This window comes from Dendropsophus ebraccatus, chromosome 5, assembly GCF_027789765.1.
Source record: "Dendropsophus ebraccatus isolate aDenEbr1 chromosome 5, aDenEbr1.pat, whole genome shotgun sequence".
NCBI lineage: Eukaryota > Metazoa > Chordata > Amphibia > Anura > Hylidae > Dendropsophus > Dendropsophus ebraccatus.
In genome coordinates this window covers 110,009,059-110,030,742 of record NC_091458.1, presented here as the reverse complement: position 1 = coordinate 110,030,742, position 21,684 = coordinate 110,009,059, and the positions used below count along the sequence as shown (strand labels likewise).

The window sequence follows — 21,684 nt, the reverse complement described above, 5'->3', positions numbered from 1 at the left end:
CAAACTGCATCGGTGCCCTGGATGGAAAGCATATTCGTGTGAAGAAGCCATCTAATTCTGGGTCCCTGTATTTCAATTACAAACATTATTTCTCGATGATCCTGTTGGCATTAGCTGACAGTGACTATCGGTTTGTGGTTGTGGATATAGGGGCCTATGGAAGCGCAGCGGATGCTGGTGTTTTTAGGGCTTCCAGAATTGGAGAGATGCTGAAGTCCAACCACCTGGGCATCCCGGAATCAAGGCCTCTACCTGGATCATCTGGACCTCCAGCTCCATTTGTGATTGTGGCTGATGAAGGGTTTGGCTTACAGACCCACCTCTTGCGTCCTTTTCCAAGGCGAGGCTTGGATGACCGGAGGCGCATTTTCAATTATCGTCTCACTCGTGCTAGGCGGTATGTGAAGTGTGCCTTTGGAATTCTGAGCTCCAAGTGGCGGGTAATGCAGTCTGCCCTTCAGTTAACTCCTGACAAAGTTAAGAAGGTGATACAGGCTTGTGTTATCCTTCACAACTACGTCAGGATTCATGATGCCACAGTCATCCCGGAGGAACAGATGTCAGCCATGCAGTCTGCCCCCATCCCGTTGGAAGGGAACCTGCAAGGAAGGCCTGGATCGTCAGGATTGGCTGTCCGGGACTTCTACGCAGACTACTTTCTATCACCAGCAGGAGCAGTACCATGGCAGAGGGATATCTGTTAAGAGACTTTGATTCTGGATTGGTGCTTCAAGTTCTATTAGTTAGTTTAGTTTTGGTTCCTGTGTTAGTTAGTTAGGGACTCGCAGTAGATGAGGCCCCTTGACGTGGGCTGTGAGCTTGCGATATTTGTGTCCACATTCTCATTTTGGTTTTCAAAATGAGTAATGTAGGCACAATTATCAACTAAGACCTCATCATCTGAGGACATATGTCAAAGTCCACGGGCCACCCTGAACTTTTTTGGAAAAGGAAAGGCTGATGTAGCACTATTCCATTCAAATAACAAATGTTGTATGTGGTGTGAAATAAACGGACAAACCATGATCGCAAACTGTTTTTTTTTAATACTCCAGTAGAAAATCACATATTTTCTTTACATCACAAATGCTTACATCAAACACAAACTCCAATATTTGTGAAAGCTATGTTAAATAAAAACTTCAAAAAAATACTGAGAAAATGGAGGGGTAGATGCCTGCTCCACCTGTCGTGTTGACATTTTCACCAGCATGCCTAATCCAGGCTGGTTGGTGGGGTATCCCACTCGTGGGTGCAATATATAAAGGTGTACTATGGCTTTTGTAGATTCACTACAAAATAAACTTTTCTAAAACTTTGTAATGTGTGTTATATTAGTGATTGGCCCCTTTCCCGGTTCCCCTCAACACTACGGCAGACCCGAAAGTGTCATGCACTATACTCACGAGAATCGTGTCAAACCCCTGGGCAACATCTGGTGATAATGAAGATGGTGCCCAGGGGTTTGCACGAATCTGGTGAGTGAAGTGCCTCACACTGTCTGGTCTGGGGTGGGGGGGGGGGGGGGGGCATTCACTAACATAACACACATTTTAAAGTTCAAATGTGTTGAGTGAAAAAATTATAAACAACACACTACCCCTTTAAGACACCAGTTGAACAAACTCACAGATTCAACACCAATTATTAACTGAAAATCCAAACTTTAAAAAACTAATGTGAACTAACATTTACACTTCAAACAGATCCTGAGAGTAGGGAGTGGAAGACGCATGCTCTGCCGGTTGTGGTGTATTTTGAGGGCTTCGGCATGCCCAATCCTGGCTGTTAGGAGGGGTATACCACTCATGGGAGTGTTGGGAATGTGGACGAGGCGGGTATCGCTGTATGGGAGGGTGGTGATTGGGGGAAGGAGTGTATAAGGTTTGGGTAGGGGTGGCGATGGTTGGGGTGTCCCCATACTTAAACATATCTGCAATTTTGGAGAGTTTGTCTGGGTCAAAATGTTTGCTAAAAGTCTCAACCACAGCCAACAGAGTCCCATAGCATCTCTGGCGTTTCTCTTCAGGTACACTGTCCAGTGCAACTGCCAGGTTGTTGCAGAACAGCTGGTTTGGCTTCTGCTCTCCACGTTTCTTCAGTATTTCGAGGACCTATAAAAAGAAAAAATATGAAGTCTCTATGTACATGTCTCTATGACCTGTTGACAGTGCTTAGAAGAGCCTTTAACCTCACCTCACTGTCAATTTGTGATTTGGTTGACACCACATTACGGTTTTCTCTCCTACGACGTTGGCAAATTTGCACTGATTCAGCCGGAGATGTGTCCAGGTTTTCAGCAGCCTCCATGGATTCCTCCTCCCTTGAATCCGGAACTTCTTTCTCCTGATTTCCTTGGGAGCTACCAGAAGCCTCATCTTCTGCTACCAGATTATCAGATGTTCTACAAAGATGTAATAAAAACTTTATAATAAAAAAATGGACATTCTAGCCATGCTGGGGGTTGTAGTTTCACAGGAGGGACACTTTAGGTATGGTGGGGGTTGTAGTTTTACAGGAGGGGCACTTTAGGTATGGTGGGGGTTGTAGTTTCACAGGAGGGGCACTTTAGGTATGGTGGGGGTTGTAGTTTCACAGGAGGGGCACTTTAGGTATGGTGGGGGTTGTAGTTTCACAGGAGGGACACTTTAGGTATGGTGGGGGTTGTAGTTTCACAGGAGGGGCATTATAGGCTTTATTAATGGTAAAAAAAACTTACGGGCCAACGTCCAGGACTTGTTTCAGGAACATTAATTGTTCTGTGTACACATATGTTCTCTTGGGCATACGTCCATCTCCACTGCGGCTTCTCATCTGCATCTCCCTCTTGAACTGATCCCTGCATGTCTGCCACCTTGATTTCAGTCTTTCCACTGATAAAACACAGTACACTTATGAAATACCAATAAAATTGTGCACTACATGACTTAAAAAACAAAACATACATACATACATACCCAATTCCTGTTTCTCTTTCTTGGACCCTGATGCCCATTGCTGGCCATAAATTTCATGGGCAATCTCAGACCATCCCTTGTCCCTTCTTGTTCGGTTCACATAAAATGCATCTCTTTTGTTCCACAAGTAGGGGCGTTCTTCTATGAGGTGAATGAGCTTCTCCACATCCATTTTTAATCTTCTCTTTCACTTTCTCTGTCTGTTTCTGGGTCCCACCACATGTGCTGCTGCTTTCACTTTCAATTCCCACCGTCATGTGATTCTGCACTTCCTTCTTCCTGTCAGCGGTTGCTTAGGAGACAGAACCATGTGACCCATGAGTCATCCGTATTTTTTCACGGGAATACGGAAATACGGATGCCAAACATGTTTCAATCCGTAAACAATCCGTACGCAATTAATTTCAATGAGAGGATCCGTAAAAAAATCAGGGTCCGCACATGGTCCGCACTAGGACATGTCCTTTTTTTTTTTACGGATTGATTTTCATCCATTTCTGCTACTGATCGTGTGAATAGCCCAATAGACTTCAATGTGCACTAACTCGGATACGGAAATACGGATCCGTAAATTACGGAACGTGTGAATAAGGCCTAATGTGCTTATCTTCTTGCTCAGTTGTGCAACGCGGCCTCCCACTTCTTTTTCTACTCTGGTTAGAGCCTGTTTGTGCTGTCCTCTGAAGGGAGTAGTACACACCGTTGTAGGAAATCTTCAATTTCTTAGCAATTTCTCACATGGAATAGCCTTCATTTCTAAGAACAAGAATAGACTGTCGAGTTTCAGATGAAAGTTCTCTTTTTCTGGCCATTTTGAGCGTTTAATTGACCCCACAAATGTGATGCTCCAGAAACACAATCTGCTCAAAGGAAGGTCAGTTTTGTAGCTTCTGTAACGAGCTAGACTGTTTTCAGATGTGTGAACATGATTGCACAAGGGTTTTCTAATCATCAATTAGCCTTCTGAGCCAATGAGCAAACACATTGTACCATTAGAACACTGGAGTGATAGTTGCTGGAAATGGGCCTCTATACACCTATGTAGATATTGCACCAAAAAACAGATATTTGCAGCTAGAATAGTCATTTACCACATTAGCAATGTATAGAGTGTTTTTGTTTAAAGTTAGGACTAGATTAAAGTTATCTTCATTGAAAAGTACAGTGCTTTTCCTTCAAAAATAAGGACATTTCAATGTGACCCCAAACTTTTGAACGGTAGTGTATGTATATATATATATATATATATATATATATATATATATATATATATATAATATATATATATAGACACACACACACACACACGTGTTTGTAGGATTTAGGAGGAATAGTGTTCAGCAGACAGCTGTCTAAGATATATGGGCAACTATCTATAGATGTCACCAGCATGTGTACAACAACAACATGATATCTAGGTACTGCAGCTAGTTGTGTCTCTTGCCTCTTGGCACCAGGTGGATGCCATCTAGAAAAATGTACAGATGTGTTGATGCAACCCTACATTGCTTCTCATTACATTCGCCAGGCTGGACAGTGAGCAGCAAAGCACCCAATATTGTGTGTACAGTACACTGCCATCTATTACATTTATTACATTTGCCAGGCTGACAGTGAGCAGCAAAGCACCCAATACCATGTGCATTGCCCTCCACTACATTCACTATTGGACCTGAGGAGAAAGACAATGCTGTATGCATTGCTGCTCATTCACTACATTTGGTGGGCCCGTTTATTGGCGAGATATCCAGTACAGTATGCTTTGCAAATCAGAAAGAGGGAGTCCAACTTTTTTGACAGGAATCTCTGCTCCTATATGTACTTACTGTGGCATGCTACACCAATAGCGAAGTCACATTAAAAGAGTAGTGCACCTTCAAACATTATCTATCTATCTATCTATTTATCTATCTATCTATTTATCTATCTATCTATCTATCTATCTATCTATCTATCTATCTATCTATCTATCTATCATCTTTTATAGGCTACAAGAAATACAAATTAAGCAGGGAAAAGAAATGTGATTTGTAAAAATTACATTAGACTTATGAAACATTTTCTTACCTTACTCCTACAAATTCATTTATAACCATATAATGTGGAAAACAGCAAACTTTCCATACTAGACAGTCTGCTTTTCAGACAGCGATGAAGAAGTAATTTTTACTTCAGCAGGGACACTAGTGCTAAAGTCAAACTCTTGCTGTGAAGGGCAAATGCCCTGCTTAGGACTATGGAAAAGCTGATTTATGAGACACAGGGCAACATATCCTGGCACTAAATTAAAGTAGCACATATTTTTCCTCTGGCCCGGTCATCTGAGTTAGAGGAAAAGCAATAATTTGCATTTTAATCTAGTCTGATTTTTCAGACATTTGTTAACAACAATTAGACAAGAAAAAAGGGAGAAAATATCATTTTTCTCTCTGCAAAGTTGCAGATATTTTTCTTATTGCAGCAAAATAAACATACACATTAACACGACAAGTGTAATACGTTTTCGGTGTTAGACTCATTTTTAGTGTCTATAATCCATTAATTATATGTAAAATATGTAATTCTGGGAACACTGCAGGCTCATACTTCAGGGCTGTTTAAACATATCAGTGGGCCCAGAGAAGATTTTCTGGAGTGGGCTCCTTCCCTTATTCTAATCTAATCTATTTGGAGGCAATTATTTACACCGTAGCACTCTGTTAGGGTCCTGTTAGACAAAGCAATGTTTCGCTTTCTCTTTTTTTGCAAAGGACCTGAAATCATTCACCAAAATGCATGGAACGATAGTATTTAGTTACGATCATTAATAGTCAAACGTTAGAGTAAATGAACGATCGTAATAATGAATGAACGATGTACATACACCAAAAGATTCGCGAACAATTAATGAAAGATTAGCAATTATTTTATAGTCAGCTCAAAAGATTCGATCAACGATACACGAATACATTTTCGTTAGTTGTTTGAACACACACACACAGAAAGATAATTGAACATAAAGTCAACTGATATAGCAATTTTTTCGTACAAAAATCTTTCAAACATTCAACATTTGACTTGTAGGCCATAGATGGGTAAAGTCTGCCTGGCATAGGCAACACAATGATATCTCCATCATGTCATCTCCATCAGCCAACAATAGGCTTATGACGCATCTACCTAGTGGCGGAACACAGAAAAGTTTTTTTGTTCTATAATAGCCTAATTACTATGCACAAGGGGGCATAAGGAGGTTAACAATACTGTGGTGGCCTAATAACAAAGGTGGCCTAATTACAATATAGGGGCAATAAATTCAGGGGACAACAAAGGGAACTAACTATACTGCGGAGGCACAGAAGGGGCAAACTATACTGGTAGCAAAAGGGGACCTCAGTAATATATAGGCCACAAAGAAGCTTAAAATATGCAGGGCATAAAGGATATAACTAAAGTATGGGGGGACTTGGAAACCTAACTACATTTTGAGGGGCACAAGGGATCTAGTTAAAGGCATCTAGTTAAAGTATGAAACAGAATGGGTGGTAATTATATGCTATGTATACTAGGTGGTGTAACTGTCAGATAATCTGTTGGTGTAATAGGGCCTTAACTTTTTTTAAATACATAAAATAACAGGCTGGCAGATTTTGTTTGTGGTTTTGTGTCAAACTTTTGCTGCCCAGCTGCCTTCCTCTGTCCAGTCTTAGAGATGGCCCTATCTCAGTGCTTCCCCCGACCTATTGACACATGCCCAAATTCTTGTGGTCACAGCCTGGCAGTAACTTCTCACAGATCAGCAGTGTTAGACATCTCAGTAAGGCTGGGTTCACACTGTGTTTTTGCAATCCGTTTTTTTCATCCTTTTTTTGGAAAAAAAAAAAATGGATGAAAAACGAATTGCAAAAACGGATGCATTTGTGTGCATCCGTTTTGATCCGTTTTTCCATTATCTTCCATTATAAAAAAACTGATCAAAACGGATCAGTTTTTTTTGACGGACACAAAAACGTTGCTGACACAATTTTTTGGTCCATTAAAAAAAACGGATCTGTTAAACGTATGCTAAAAACGCAGTGTGAACCCAGCCTAACACTGCAGATCACAAGGCTTCTGTGAGAAACCAGCTCAAGACTTGAGAGCACAACTCTCCGCTACCCAAGCACTGTTCACTTCTCGGTGATGCCCAGTGTTCTTCACCCTCCCTTAGGATACCTATAGGCTAATGTTTATTGATACCCCTCCTGTAAGTGTATTGGAGACAGATTTATTCTTTCACTATTTTTTTCCCAGCAGTTGGTAAAACAGGGCTGAACTCTGTCCTTTTTGCTCCTGTAAAACAGCACACTTATATATAACTTTTTTTCCAGGCACAGCATTGATTGAATTTTCCCTTGGCATCCTCCAGTTTAATGCACATCTTACCGATGTAAATCAGAGATGTGCAAATGTGCTTTATCATATGTATCAGGTCACATAAATGTGGCTGCTACTGCTCTGTTTGTGCTGTCCTATAGTAAGTAAGGAACTGTAGGGATTATGTATATCTATGGCAAGTATATCTAATACAGAGAAATACTGAGTTTTTTTTCCAGATTCCAAGTTACTCTAGCAGGAAAAATGTGTAAGCTTTCATTGGCCTCTGGATTTCATCCTGTACACAGAAGTATGCTTTTCTAGAGGCGCGGCTTCTATAGGATATTATCTCTGCACACATGGAATCTTAAGGCCATATTACATAAAGCGATTATCGGCAATTACGGCTGATAGTCACTTTGTGTAATAGAAGGCAATGATCAGCGGACATGCACGATGTTGGCTGATTGTTGTTGTCTTTTTATGTCTTTCAACATGTTGAAAGATGAACAAGAAGCATAGCAGCAATCTGCTGCCATCACTCTATGCAACAAGAGCTGCGGCAGAAGACCACCGACATCTTCTATGGGCACTAAACATCCCCCGCAGCTCCCCCCCCTCCCCCGCACATTTACCTGCTTGCTGTCAGCAAGTGTACTAGGTTGTGCTCGCTTGCCCTTCGAGCTCGCCCTGTGTATTACTGGCTTTACACATAGTATTTTAGTCAGTCTTTTGGTCAGTATTTTTTGAACCAAAATCAGGAGTGGAACTGACGGAACAAAATTATAATGGACAGATTTTCTGTGTTTTCAACCCACTCCTGGTTTTGGTTGTATACATACTGACTGAAATATTATGTGTGAACACAGCCTTACAGAGCATTTACATCTATATACCAAACCCCATACACTTATTGCATATTGCAAAAGAGACCACAACATTTCCAGTTATATAAAATAAATCCTGTCTACTTTCTTTTTTTAAGTGGGTCCATCAGGGAAACCTTAACACACAGATTTTAACTAGATACCATACATTTACTTTTTTAAAGTATCTGCCAACTTGAGCTCCTGCTTCACATATAATATAATTCATTAGTGCCCACTGCTCACTAGAGGGGAAATTAGTATAACATCATCCAATAGAAAATGTCCATTACCTGCATAGACTTATTGCTCTTATGGTTTTATCGGGGGTTTGCATATAGAAAATAAAATTAAAGAAACACAGTAAATGAGCTGAAAAGCATTATGTGCTTTCAAATATTTAGGTTATTTTAATTGTATCCAATCGGAAAATTGACCTATGTCCTGATATATTTTGCAGGTTACAAAGTAACTTAGTACAAATATGCCTATTAAGATTACCGGCATACAGATGGAAAACCTTACCTATACCTTTTTTTAAAATGAAACCCTCAGGGCCTTGTAACGTGTTACAATGTAGTACAGGCCCCTCGGGCAATGGAATGACTAAATCCTCATAACCAAATGCTGATTTGTAAATCTGCTGCATGCAGTGATCCTCACCAAGTGCAGTCTTCAACTCTGACAAGTAGCCCTGTGGCCATGTGACAAAAGTCAGTGTACTTGTTATAAAAATCAGACAGTAAGGCATATCCTTTTATACACCTAGATACTTTAACATATCTAGGTCAATTTCCTGGGGTGTGCTTTTGTGTATGTGTATTTTGCAGTGCTACCGCTTTGCAATAAATACCATACTATAAAATAACAAATAAATATGATTTATGATATATTTGAATTGTTTATATTGTTTGAGTTAAGTTGTTACAATGTTACAATCTGATCCTATATCCATTAAGAGTAATTGCTTTGTGTGTGTATTTCAGTTCTAAACATTTATCTTGATTTTTTTTTTCCTCAGGGACTTGAAAACAGCCATAAACTAACTATATGCTTTTTTGAATAAACAAGCTTACTTTGCAAGGCACCAAAATTATGACAAATAGCAGGCAATCTGTTCATCAATGTAAAAGATGTTGTTTGGGCTGGATAGCCCCTTGGTGATGCCCTATAAGAACACTTTGTGCTAAAATGTTTCTTTTATCTATCTTAGTCATAGCTGAATGCCACATCAAGAGTTGCGCTTTATCAGACCCAGAGCTAAGAGCTCCATCAAGTGTGGCCACCTGCTGAGGAGGATTGCTGGCGTCCATTTAACTCAGTCAGTATTGACTTCATTGGGTACTTTATAATGATTCAAGTATTGGAGCATCATGCTTTAGGACTCCTACATGCTACCATAATATGGCAAACTCTCAATGAAATATAATAATAGGGTACCCATAAAAGTCGGTGTTGTGGGTTAGTTAACATAATTATTTTATAGCTTGGGTTGTTACAGACATCGCATTACTGATTATGTGTTTTATTTTTATTTTTTATTTTATTTGGCCACTGTACAGAGCAGACCAGAGGCCATTGTCAGGCTTCCGGGTGCCACTGAACTCCTCAGCACCATGTGAGAGCCCCCATGTGAGGATGAGATTTGTAGAGTGTGGCCTATAGCTAGCTCAAATCTGAAATATTGCAGAGGGTGCCTGGTTATATATGACAGCTGGCTCTCACTGCAGATGACACAAGCACAGGAGCTGTGCACATGACACACATCCAATGTGATGGTATGTCCATTTTGGCACTAGCAAATTTGACATAGAGTTATACTATTAAATATGCAATCACATTGTGAGCAGGCTTAGGGACTTTTCACAGTGCTGTAGGTTGCTAATGATTAGTGCTTCGATAACAAACAATGGGGTGGTTTTACTATACCTGCCTAGTACTTAGAAAGTGTAAACATACAGCAGGTAGTCTGAACATGTGCCAAAATATATTTCAGTGGCTCAGGATAATTTTTAAAAAACTTGGTGTTTTTTAGATACTTCGCTATGCCACATATTGACTGGCTTTTTTGGGGTGAAAATTTAGGTGTATGGCATTAGATATCAGGCCACATCCCTTCTTAAAGGAGAAGTCCGGCGAAAAGTATTGTATTAGCCCCCAAAAGTTATACAAATTACCTGTATACACTTCTTACAGGAAAAACATATAAAGTGCTTTTTTTCCCTGCACTTACTACTGCATCAAGGCTTCACTTCCTGGATAACATGGTGATGTCACAACCCGACTCCCAGAGCTGTGCGGGCTGTGGCTGCTGGATAGGATAATGGCAGGGGGACACTGAGGAAAACAGTGCACTGGAGGAACACTGAGCATCCCCCTGCCATCATCCTCTCCAGCAGCCCGCACAGCTCTGGGAGTCGGGTTGTTACATCATCATTTTATCCAGGAAGTGACATCATCATTTTATCCAGGAAGTGAAGCCTTGATGCAGTAGTAAGTGCAGGGAAAAAAGCACTTTATAAGCATTTCCCATAAGTGTATTTTGGTAATTTGTATAACTTTGGGGGGGGCAATACAATACTTTAATAAAATTTTTTGCCTGGCTTCTCCTTTAACCCCTTTGTGCTGCAGCTAGTTTGGGCCTTAATGACCAGGCTAATTTTTCAAAATCTGACCTGTCTCACTTTATGCTCTCATAGCTCAGTGATGCTTTAACGTATGCTAGCGATTCTGAGATTGTTTTTTCGTGACATATGGCACTTTATGTTAGTGGCAAAATTTGGTCACTACTTTGTGTGTTTTTTGTGAAAAACATCAAAATATCATGAAAAATTTAAAAAATTTGCATTTTATGAACTTTGAAATTCTCTGCTTCTAAAAAAAGAAAGTCGTAGCACATAAATTAGTTACTAAGTCACATTACCAATATGTCTTCTTTATTCTGGAATAATTTGGTAAACATATTTTACTTTTTTAGGGTGTTATGGGGCTTAGAAATTTATCAGCAAATTATCACATTTTCGTGAAACTGATTTTTTTAGGGACCAGTTCTTTTTTTAAATGGATTTAGAAGTCTGGTATCCTGAAAACCCCCATAAGTGACCCCATTTTGGAAACTACACACCTTAAAGAATTAATCTAGGGGTATAATGAGCATTTTAACCCTACAGGGGCTGGAGGAAAGTATTCACAATTAGGCAGTAAAAAAATTGAAAATTTAAATTTTCCAATAATATATACGTTTAGATTAAAGTTTCTCATTTTCAAAAGGAATATGAGACAAAAAGCACCCCAAAATTTGTAATGCAGGTTCTCTTGAGTACAACGGTACCCCATATGTGGGCGTAAACCACTGTATGGGCACACAGCAGGGCTCAGAAGGAAGGGAGCGCCAATTAGCTTTTCCAATGCAGATTTTGCTGAAGAAGTTTCTGAGCGCCAGGTGCGTTTGCAGAGCCCCTGTAGTGTCAGCAGAGAGAAAACCCCCCATAAGTCACCCCATTTTGGAAAGTACACCCCTCAAAGAATTCATCTTGGTGTGTGGTGACCATTTTGACCCCACAGGTATTACAGGAAAGTATTCAAAAGAAGACAGTAAAAATGAAAAACTTGAATTCTTCCAATAATATGTTCGTTTAGTTTGAAATTTCTCAATTTCACGAGGAACAAGAGGAAAAAAGTACCCCAAAATTTGTAACGCAGGTTCTCCTGAGTACAATGGTACCCCATATGTGGGCATAAACCACTGCATGGGCACACAGGAGGGCTCAGAAGGGAAGGAGCGCCAATTAGCTTTTTCAATGCAGATTTTGCTGCAGAAGTTTCCGAGCGCCAGGTGCGTTTGCAGAGCCCCTGTAATGTCTGCAGAATAGAACCCCCCCAAAAGTCACTCCATTTTGGAAAGTGCACCCCTCAAAGTATTCATCTTGGTGTGTGGTGACCATTTTGACCCCACAGGTATTAGAGGAAAGTATTCAAAAGTAGACAGTAAAAATGAAAAACTCAAATTTTTCCAATATTATGTTCTTTTAGTTTGAAATTTCTCAATTTCACGAGGAACAAGAGGAAAAAAGTACCACAAAATTTGTAACGCAGGTTCTCCTGAGTACAATGGTACCCCATATGTGGGCGTAAACCACTGCATGGGCACACAGGAGGGCTCAAAATGGAAGGAGCGCCAATTAGCTTTTTCAATGCAGATTTTGCTGAAGAAGTTTCTGAGCGCCAGGTGCGTTTGCAGCGCCCCTGTAGTGCTAGCGGAGTAAAATCTCGCCATAAGTCACTCCATTTTGGAAAGTGCACCCCTCATAGAATTTATTTTGGGGTGTGGTGAGCATTTTGACCCCACAGGTATTTGAGGAAAGTATTCAAAAGTAGACAGTAAAAATGAAAAACTCGAATTTTTCCAATAATATGTTCCTTTAGTTTGAAATTTCTCAATTTCACGAGGAACAGGAGAGAAATGTCACCCCAATATATGTAACACAGGTTCTCCTGAGTAGAACGGTACCCCATATGTGGGCATAAACCACTGCATGGGCACACAGCCGGGCTCAGAAGGGAAGGAGCGCCAATTAGCATTTTCAGTGCAGATTTTTCTGAAGAAGTTTCTGAGCGCCAGGTGCGTTTGCTGAGCCCCTGTAGTGTCAGCAGAATAGATTCCCCCCAAAAGTCACCACATCTTGGAAAGAGCACCCCTCAAAGAATTCATCTTGGGGTGTGGTGACCATTTTTACCCCACAGGTATTAGAGGAAAGTATTCAAAATTGGCCAGTAAAAATGAAAAACTCGAATTTTTCCAATAATATGTTGGTTTAGTTTGAAATTTCTCAATTTGACGAGGAACAGGAGAGAAAACGTACCCCAAAATCTGTAACGCAGGTTCTCCTGAGTACAACGGTACCCCATATGTGGGCATAAACCACTGTATGGGCACACAGCAGGGCTCAGAAGGGAAGGAGCGCCGATTTACAGGAGCAAAACCGCAGCTAGTAATGGTTATTAGAATAGCGCAGTTACTAAAATAAGATAAAAAAAATTAGATTACAGGTAATGTGGGGTGGTTACGGGCAACCAGGGGTGGTTATGGGCAACCTGAGGTGGTTACAGGTAATCTGGGGTGGTTACGGACAACATGGGGTGGTCACGGGCAACCTGCTGTGATTACGGCAACCTGGGGTGGTTACAGGCAACGTGGGGTGGTTACAGGCAACGCGGGGTGGTTACGGGCAATGTGTGGTGGTTATGGGCAACGTGTGGTGGTCACGGGCAACCTGCTGTGGTTACGGCAACGTGGGGTGGTTACAGGCAACGTGGGGTGGTTACAGGCAACGTGGGCTGGTTACAGGCAACGTGGGCTGGTTACAGGCAACGTGGGCTGGTAACGGGCAACGTGGGCTGGTTACGGGCAACCTGCTGTGCTTACAGACAATCTGGGATGGTTACGGGAAACGTGGGGTGGTTACGGGCAACCTGCAGTGCTTACAGACAATCTGGGGTGGATACGGGCAACGTGGGGTGGTTACGGGCAACCTGCAATGCTTACAGACAATCTGGGGTGGTTACAGGCAACGTTGGCTGGTTACGGGCAACCTGCAGTGCTTACAGACAATCTGAGGTGGATACGGGCAACGTGGGGTGGTTACGCGCAACCTGCAGTGCTTACTGACAATCTGGGGTGGTTACGGGCAACGTGGGGTGGTTACGGGCAATGTGGGGTGGTTACGGATAAACTGAAGTTCTTATAGGCAATCTGGGGTGGGTACCTGTAATCTGACATGGGCACCGCAATCTGGAGGGGGTCATTGGCAATTTGGGGTGGTCAGAGGCAAGGTGCGGTGGTCAGAGGCGACGTGCGGTGGTCAGAGGCGACGTGCGGTGGTCAGAGGCATTGTGGCGTGGTCAGAGGCATTGTGGCGTGGTCAGAGGCATCGTGGCGTGGTCAGAGGCATTGTGGCGTGGTCAGAGGCAACGCGCAGTGGTTACGTGCAATCTGGGGGGGTTACATGTAATCTGGCATGATTACGGGGAACCTGGGGGGGTTATGTGCAACCTGGAAGGGTTACAGACAATCTGGGATTGTTACTGATAAACTGAAGTGCTTATAGGTAATCTGGGGTGGGTACATGTAATTTGGGGTGGTTACGGGCAATCTGGAGGGGGTCACTGGCAATTTGGGGTGGTTACGGGCAACGTGCGGTGGTTACGGGCAACGTGCGGTGGTTACGGGCAACGTGCGGTGGTTACGGACAACGTGCGGTGGTTACGGGCAACGTGCGGTGGTTACGGACAACGTGCGGTGGTTACGGGCAACGTGCGGTGGTTACGGACAACATGCGGTGGTTACGGGCAACGTGCGGTGGTTACGGGTAATCTGGGGAGGGGTTAGGGGTAATTTGGGAGTAAACTGCAATTATTACTATAATAAAAAGTGTGTGTTTTATTTTTTTGTATGTTTGTCACTTTTTGTACTTTACATATTCATTTTCACTGTATTACTATGATTACTGTGATATTTTCTATCTCAGTAATCATAGTTCAGTGACAGAGACCAAATTGGTCTCTGTCACTTAAAATTTTCAGAGTTGGCTGGTTGTGAAGCGCATGCGCACTTCATAACCAGCCAGGACGTCGAGGAGGAAGGAGCTCCGTCGATCCGGTGAGTATATGGGGAAGGGGGGGGTGACTGGGGGACGGGGGGTGACAGGGGGGGTGGGGGGCGACTGGGGGGGTGGGGGGACATCACTTTTTATCCCCTGTCACCAATCATTCATGGTGACAGGGGATAAAAAGTGCCGGGAGCACATGGCACAAGCGATCAGCGGTATATAGTATATACCGCTGATCGCTTGTACCGGGACCCCACAGGGGGGTCCCCGATGACTGCCCCATGCTCTCCGCTACCTCCGGTGGCGGAGAGCATGGGGCTTTCATTCAATTTAACCTTTTAATCTCTGTGAACCGACGTTAGTCGGTTCACAGCGATAGCGGCGGCCATCTTGGAAATGATGGCCGCCGGGGGAGGGGGGTTAGTTATCGGGGCACTAGGGGGGGCTGATCTGAGGTCTGGGGGATACTTATTTCATCTCCCCCCGCCGTAGATTCACGGCGGGGGGAGATGAAAGGTGGCGGCGGCACCGGTACTCTCATTTACCGACGGTCGCCGCTATAACGTTAATAGCGGCGATCGTCGGTAAGGGGGGGGCCGGGACGGACCTCACACACTGCCCCAACCCCTCAGCTACCTCCGGTAGCCGGGGGGATGGGGTGGGGGCCGTCCCGGCCCCGCAGCCTTATTCTCTGCCATCGCCGTAAAAAGCTGATGGCAGCAGAATAAGGCCCATTAGTGACCGCCGTAGAAAGCCGTATCGGCGGTCACTAAGGGGTTAAGTTCATATTGTCTAAACTAAGGATAATGGGATTTCCAGTGTGCATCCTATCATCTACATCAGTGCTTCTCAAACTGGGAGGCGGGCCTTACCAGTGAGGCGCCCCCTAGTTGTTGGTGGAGAGCTTGGGAGGCAGTTCTCACAAAAGTAACCATAAGCTGTACAGTCCTTTCCATGACTGCAAAAATATCAGGTTTAGGAACATTATTGACTAATTTTGTCCCTTTTGTACTTATTTAATGTTATACAGAGATAAGGAGACAAATGCATCCTCTTGGTCAGTCTGGTGAGGCCAAGGCATCATTTTGTCTATTGGGTGAGGCTCCAATAGAAAAAGTTTTAGAAGCACTGCTCTACTCTGTCATGACAAATGTAAAAAGTTATTGATCAGAACGGGTCTCACTTCTGACACCTGCTCTGATCAAGAAATATAGCTGGGGAGAGATAATGGCAACTAACAATCTAGTGGGTCAGAACATCAATATTTCCCATAGACTTCTATAGGGAATTTTGGACTGTGCTGCTGGCTGGGGATTGCATTAAACGGCCATGATCTCTCCCCGGCTATATTTCTTGATCAGAATGGGTCTCAGCTGTGAGACCTGCTCTCATCAATAACTTTTAACATGTCTTATGACATGTCAAAAATTTGTTTTCATGACAGGTATGCTTTAAGCGTATATGATATATGAGACTAAATAAGCAAAAAGATAAAAAAAAACCCTGGGATGAGGCTTGGTATTGATGGGATGAACTTTGCCTATGGACTCTTCCTCCTCTGGCACTGTTGCATTGATTTGGACTTTTGTTAGTATCTCAGCTCAATGGTGGAATAAAAGTCAGAGCTGTTTTTTTGTACTGCTTCAGGCACAAGGGGCAACCACAGAGAACATATAATGCTCTAGCTGTCAAAACAAGAATCAGAACTCTGCCCTTCTTCCTATGAAACTAGTTGTGTAGACCTTTCAATCCATTTACCACGTGTTGCCAAGTCTCAAACAGACCTGACATTAATGCTTAGATGGAGATGTACAAATAGATTTTTTTTTACTCCCATTTGTGTCAATTTCCTATTTCTTCTTTGTCATGCCAACGTTGCCAGCAACTTCCCTCTAACATCCCTAAACAAGGAGCGAAACAAGAATCGGTTTTATCTTTTAAATTCAAAACCATGAAGTTTGATGCTACAAATTGTTTATGAGGTTACACGAGTACATTTTATTTGATAGCCCTTTGCACTGAGAGTCAGTAAAACTCTCATAGAAAACAGTTGTTTACAGTGCGCTTTTCAGCACAAAGCTGTTTTAAAGCTCAATTGTGCATTTTGCAGATAAAGTGGGAAAACTAACTGAAGGCTGTATTGTAAGCAGCGGTTGCCTTGGAAACCCCTGTTTCAAGAGCTGGTTCTCCATTACCACTTAATTTAGGCTTCCTAATTGCATTCCACTAAATCGGTAGCGACAATATCTGCAGAGCAAAACGGCATGCCCAGTCTAGCGCAAACCTCTTTGAAACAGGCTTTTTGAAAGCCAGGAGCTATAAAGACTCAGCATGACGTGGTACATATGAGAAACCTGTAGTTCAAATGTACTGCTGCTCGCTTTCTCATCCCCAGTAAGTTCACTGTATTCTGTATCAAGCTATCTGCTCAGTGTACCTAAAAGATGATAAAACTCTGCCATGTAGAAACTCATCTGTCCACTAACATACTGCTAGAATCCCATTTAATTACGTCTGCAATTACTGGTACATGTGCAGTAGCTCCTGTCATTCTTGTGGGGACAGGTGACCATTAGAGTGATATTACAGAACGTTCTTTGATCCACACTGCAGCAATGGCCATTTTCTTTTGTTTCCCGTTGCCGCTTTGTGCCAGCTTCAGAGTCTTGAACAAACAGTCTTTTCAGAACCACTACACATAAAATCATCCCAATTAGCAGTTGTACAACCCTTCGACAGGAAGCAACTAATATGATGTGTGAGGGATTCTGCCAGACAGGAGCTCTCTGTCATTGTCAGATTAACACTTGAGTTAAACTCTTGTAAATCAGTCACATTAAGCCGCTGGTGGGGTAACAAACATAGGCCCATTATTCTCAGTATCCTCAAGAGCTCTTGTTTCATTAAAATTTAACTTACATTTTAAGCCACATTTACACATTTATGCAAAAACTAAGATGGCCGTGTTGTGCTTTAACACACCTTGATTTATTGTACGTTACTAGAGTAGGGGTATGCAATCAGTAGCCAATGAGCAATTTCTATTACACGAAAATGCCGTGTTAAGGTGGAAACATACACAGCAGAGTTATGCATATCAGAGATGTGTCTCCTAATTCGTTTTTTTACTAGACACATCTATGATATGCATAACTCTGCTGTGAATGTTTCCACCTTAACACGCCATTTTCGTGATGTTCATGCAGGTTCTTCAGATCCATTACATGTTATGGGCATAGAGAGGGTTACAAGATCGGTGAAGGGTGGAAACCACAGAAGAAAACTCTTGAATCGGGAATCTTATTGGATGTTTATTCTTGCTACCCGAACGCCTAATGGACTAAATTTAAGGCAGGGCTTTAAACTTACTTATTGATTATTGTAATGGTGCATATGCCAGTGCCCACCCATGGTGGATACGTATTGACATAAACCACATCACTTTGTCCCCTATGTATTTTAACACTATGTTTAAAATGGATGAATTTATTTCAATGATGCATGGGCCATTCCATGTTTTTAATGTGTCCTGGGTATGGGTCATGTGGTCATGTGGTATCTGTGAGACCCTTTTTATTGGAGTGTGTAACAAGTGATTGTATGCCAAGTATAAGGGTGCATAGCCCGAAACACGTAGGTGTTACAAGGACTATGGAGTGTTTTTAATTGTGTCTACAACAAACTTTGTTATATGAGCAACTGGATTTGGAGCTTGACATCCCTGGAAACTGCCGACAATGGTATATAGCTCTTAGGTCAGAGAAGCACATATGACCTTTTATATATTTGTCTATGTCTCTATAACATAAAAAAATGCTTCAGTTATTCAGTGAAGTGTCAAAGAGGCTTTCCCAAACTCCTGAACTTCTGGGGACTGTAACACCTCTCCAATCCATTCTGGATTCTGGGGATAACTCCTATTAGAAGTCTCCTACAGCGGCATCTGGTTAAATGCTCGAGTCTCCCATTGATTTCAATGGGATGTGTTACTCAATTAGAGCATTCCGTATTGAAAATACCTCACTCGAGTAATGACCACTGAAACATTTTATTGCTCTGTCAACACTAATAGTAACATAACCACTGCTTGAAATGGTAACCAAAGTCACCAAAAGGTAAATACTCGGCAGGGATATTAATAATTTCTGGCCAATACTTGCTAGTTGACTACACTATGACTGCAACCACTCACTAACTTTTGCCATCAATCCTAAAGGGGTTGGCCACGTTATTGTGAAATTGTTTAGTAGTATTGCACTTACTGACTACAGCTCTTTGAGTACCTCATATATCTAATATTAGGCTCCCCTCCTCCAGAATGTGCTATCCTGCTCTGTGGTGATTCTGTCCATAAAATGGCCGACATGAAGGAGCATATGACCATGCTCAGCCCCCAGTGTCCACCACTCAACAAGTATATGCCTATGGAGGAGATGGAGGGTGGAGCATGGTCACATGCTTTTCCATGCTTAAAGTGTCACTGTCGTGAATTTTTTTTTTGCAGAAATCAATAGTCCAGGCGATTTTAAGAAACTTTGTAATTGGGTTTATTATCCGAAAAATGCATTTTTATCATGAAAAAGCAGTTTGAAGCTCTCCCCCCTGTCTTCATTGTTCTCCTATGGAGAGAGCTAAAGAAAAGACCAAAACAGGACAACAAAGAGTTAATCTACAAATCCCTCACGGGATATCTCTTCTGACCATCACCAGTGACCTGTCTGAGCTCTGATTACAGCTGTCACCCAGCTCCGTGCCTGTAATCCTCTGTTATCTGCTTTCTGCTGCCGGCTAACTCCCTCCTTCCTCCTCCCCCCTCCCCTCTCCCTAGAACAGACAGGGGACGTCTCCTGCAACAAGTCACAATTTTCAGATTTTTCAGAGTGGATGAAAAAGAGGAAGGAGGGGGGGACCTGGGAAAAGGTTTTTTACATGCAGATAATGGCAGATTTGGCTAATAAACCCAATTACAAAGTTTCTTAAAATCGCCTGGACTATTGATTTCTGCAAAAAAAAAAAATACGACAGTGACTCTTTAAGCTATTTTATGGGCAGGATTGCTGTTCAGCATACAGAGCAGGACAACAGAGCCTGGAGGAGGGGCGTCTGATTAAACTGCTTGTTAAAATTAGAATTTTTATATAATCACACACGTACTAGTTCCCAATAGGCCAGCATAGGCCTTTCAGATTTATATTGGATTAAGAATAGAACTAATTATAATTTAAAAACAGCTACATTAACAAAGAAATAAAGATTAACAGGCAATTGACACACACATGAAACCTTAATGAAGAGTATCTTAGAACTGAACTATAATACACAGAAGAACTATGAGTGATAGCCATACACTTTCAATAACTAATGGCTGAATTATTATTTTGCCATCAGTTATCTCTCCTGTCCACCACCCATATTTCCCATACATGGCTAAACGCTCCTGTGTTCTGGTGAGGGGATAAGCCACAACTAGGTAGCACTGGCTGGGGTATACCTCTCCCAGAGCGAAGTGATCGGATGTTGATTTTCCATCATGCCTGACCCCTATCACAACTGACATCATCTGTTGGTGGTTGTTTGAGAGAGCCCGAGAGGCTCCAAAAGGGAAAAAGGACAAGGCAAGACAAGAAGCTCCCACAAGTTGGATTGGTTGGATGGGCACTTCTGGCGTACCATACGGTCAAGCTGCTCCCACAACAGCTCAATGGGGTTCAGATCTGGTGACTGCCCTGGCCACTCCATTACCGAAAGAATACCAGCTGCTTGCTTCTGCTGTAAATAGTTCTTGCACAATTTGGAGGTGTGTTTAGGGTCATTGTCCTGTTGTAGGATGAAATTGGCTCCAATCAAGCGCTGTCCACTGGGTATGGCATGGCGTTGCAAAATTGAGTGATAGCCTTCCTTATTCAAAATACCTTTTACCCTCTACAAATCTCCCACCTTACCAGCACCGAAGCAATCCCAGACCATCACATTACCTCCACCATGCTTAACAGATGGCGTCAGGCATTCTTCCAGCACCTTTTCATTTGTTCTTCGTCTCACAAACGTTCTTCTTTGTGATCCAAACACCTCAAACTTGGAATGTCTGTGTTCTTTTGCCCATCTTAATCTTTTTCTTTTATTGGCCAGTCTCAGATATCGCTTTTTCTTTGCCACTCTGCCCTGAAGCCCAAAATCCTGCAGCCGCCTCTTAACTGTAGATGTTGACACTGGTGTTTTGCGGGTACTATTTAATGAAGATGCCAGTTGGGGACCTGTGAGGCGTCTGTTTCTCAAACAACGCGGCCTCCCACTTCTTTTTCTACTCTGGTTAGAGCCTGTTTGTGCTGTCCTCTAGGGGAGTAGTACACACCGTTGTAGGAAATCTTCAATTTCTTAGCAATTTCTCACATGGAATAGCCTTCATTTCTAAGAACAAGAATAGACTGTCAAGTTTCAGATGAAAGTTCTCTTTTTCTGGCCATTTTGAGCGTTTAATTGACCCCACAAATGTGATGCTCCAGAAACACAATCTGCTCAAACTTTTGAACGGTAGTGTATGTATATATATATATATATATATATATATATATATATATATATATACAGCAAAGGGGAGGAACAAAAGGAGCTGAGACAGTTAAGACAACCCGTGGAGGGGCCGAGACGCTAGCGGACTGACACACCACTATCAAGGATGAGGTGTTTGCCGCAACAAAAGAGTGAGAGGAATGGGAATGCCCATAGCCTGTGGTATGGGTCACGGCTGCATCAATGACAGGAGGGTGTGCTGTTATAAGCTTGATAAAGTGCTCCACACCTTTTTGAGGACACAGAAACAAACCAAAGTGAACTGAAAATGCTGACAGCACAAAGATTGAGCAAGAGGGAGAGAGGGATGGTGGGCATGCTCACTTCTAAAGGCCAAAGAGGAATCTC

At 42.4% G+C, this 21,684-nt stretch overlaps 1 protein-coding gene across 1 annotated transcript; it reads right to left on the bottom strand.

Annotated features, from left to right (window-relative positions):
• Positions 1-1,691: 1,691 nt before the first annotated feature.
• On the bottom strand, positions 1,692-3,284 carry LOC138793308 (uncharacterized). The gene is made up of 4 exons (XM_069971832.1): positions 2,958-3,284; positions 2,720-2,873; positions 2,197-2,404; positions 1,692-2,114 (listed from the first exon to the last, which is right to left on the bottom strand). The coding sequence occupies exons 1-4, from the start codon at positions 3,127-3,129 to the stop codon at positions 1,692-1,694; spliced, it is 957 nt and encodes a 318-aa protein (XP_069827933.1). The 5' UTR covers positions 3,130-3,284.
• Positions 3,285-21,684: the final 18,400 nt, after the last annotated feature.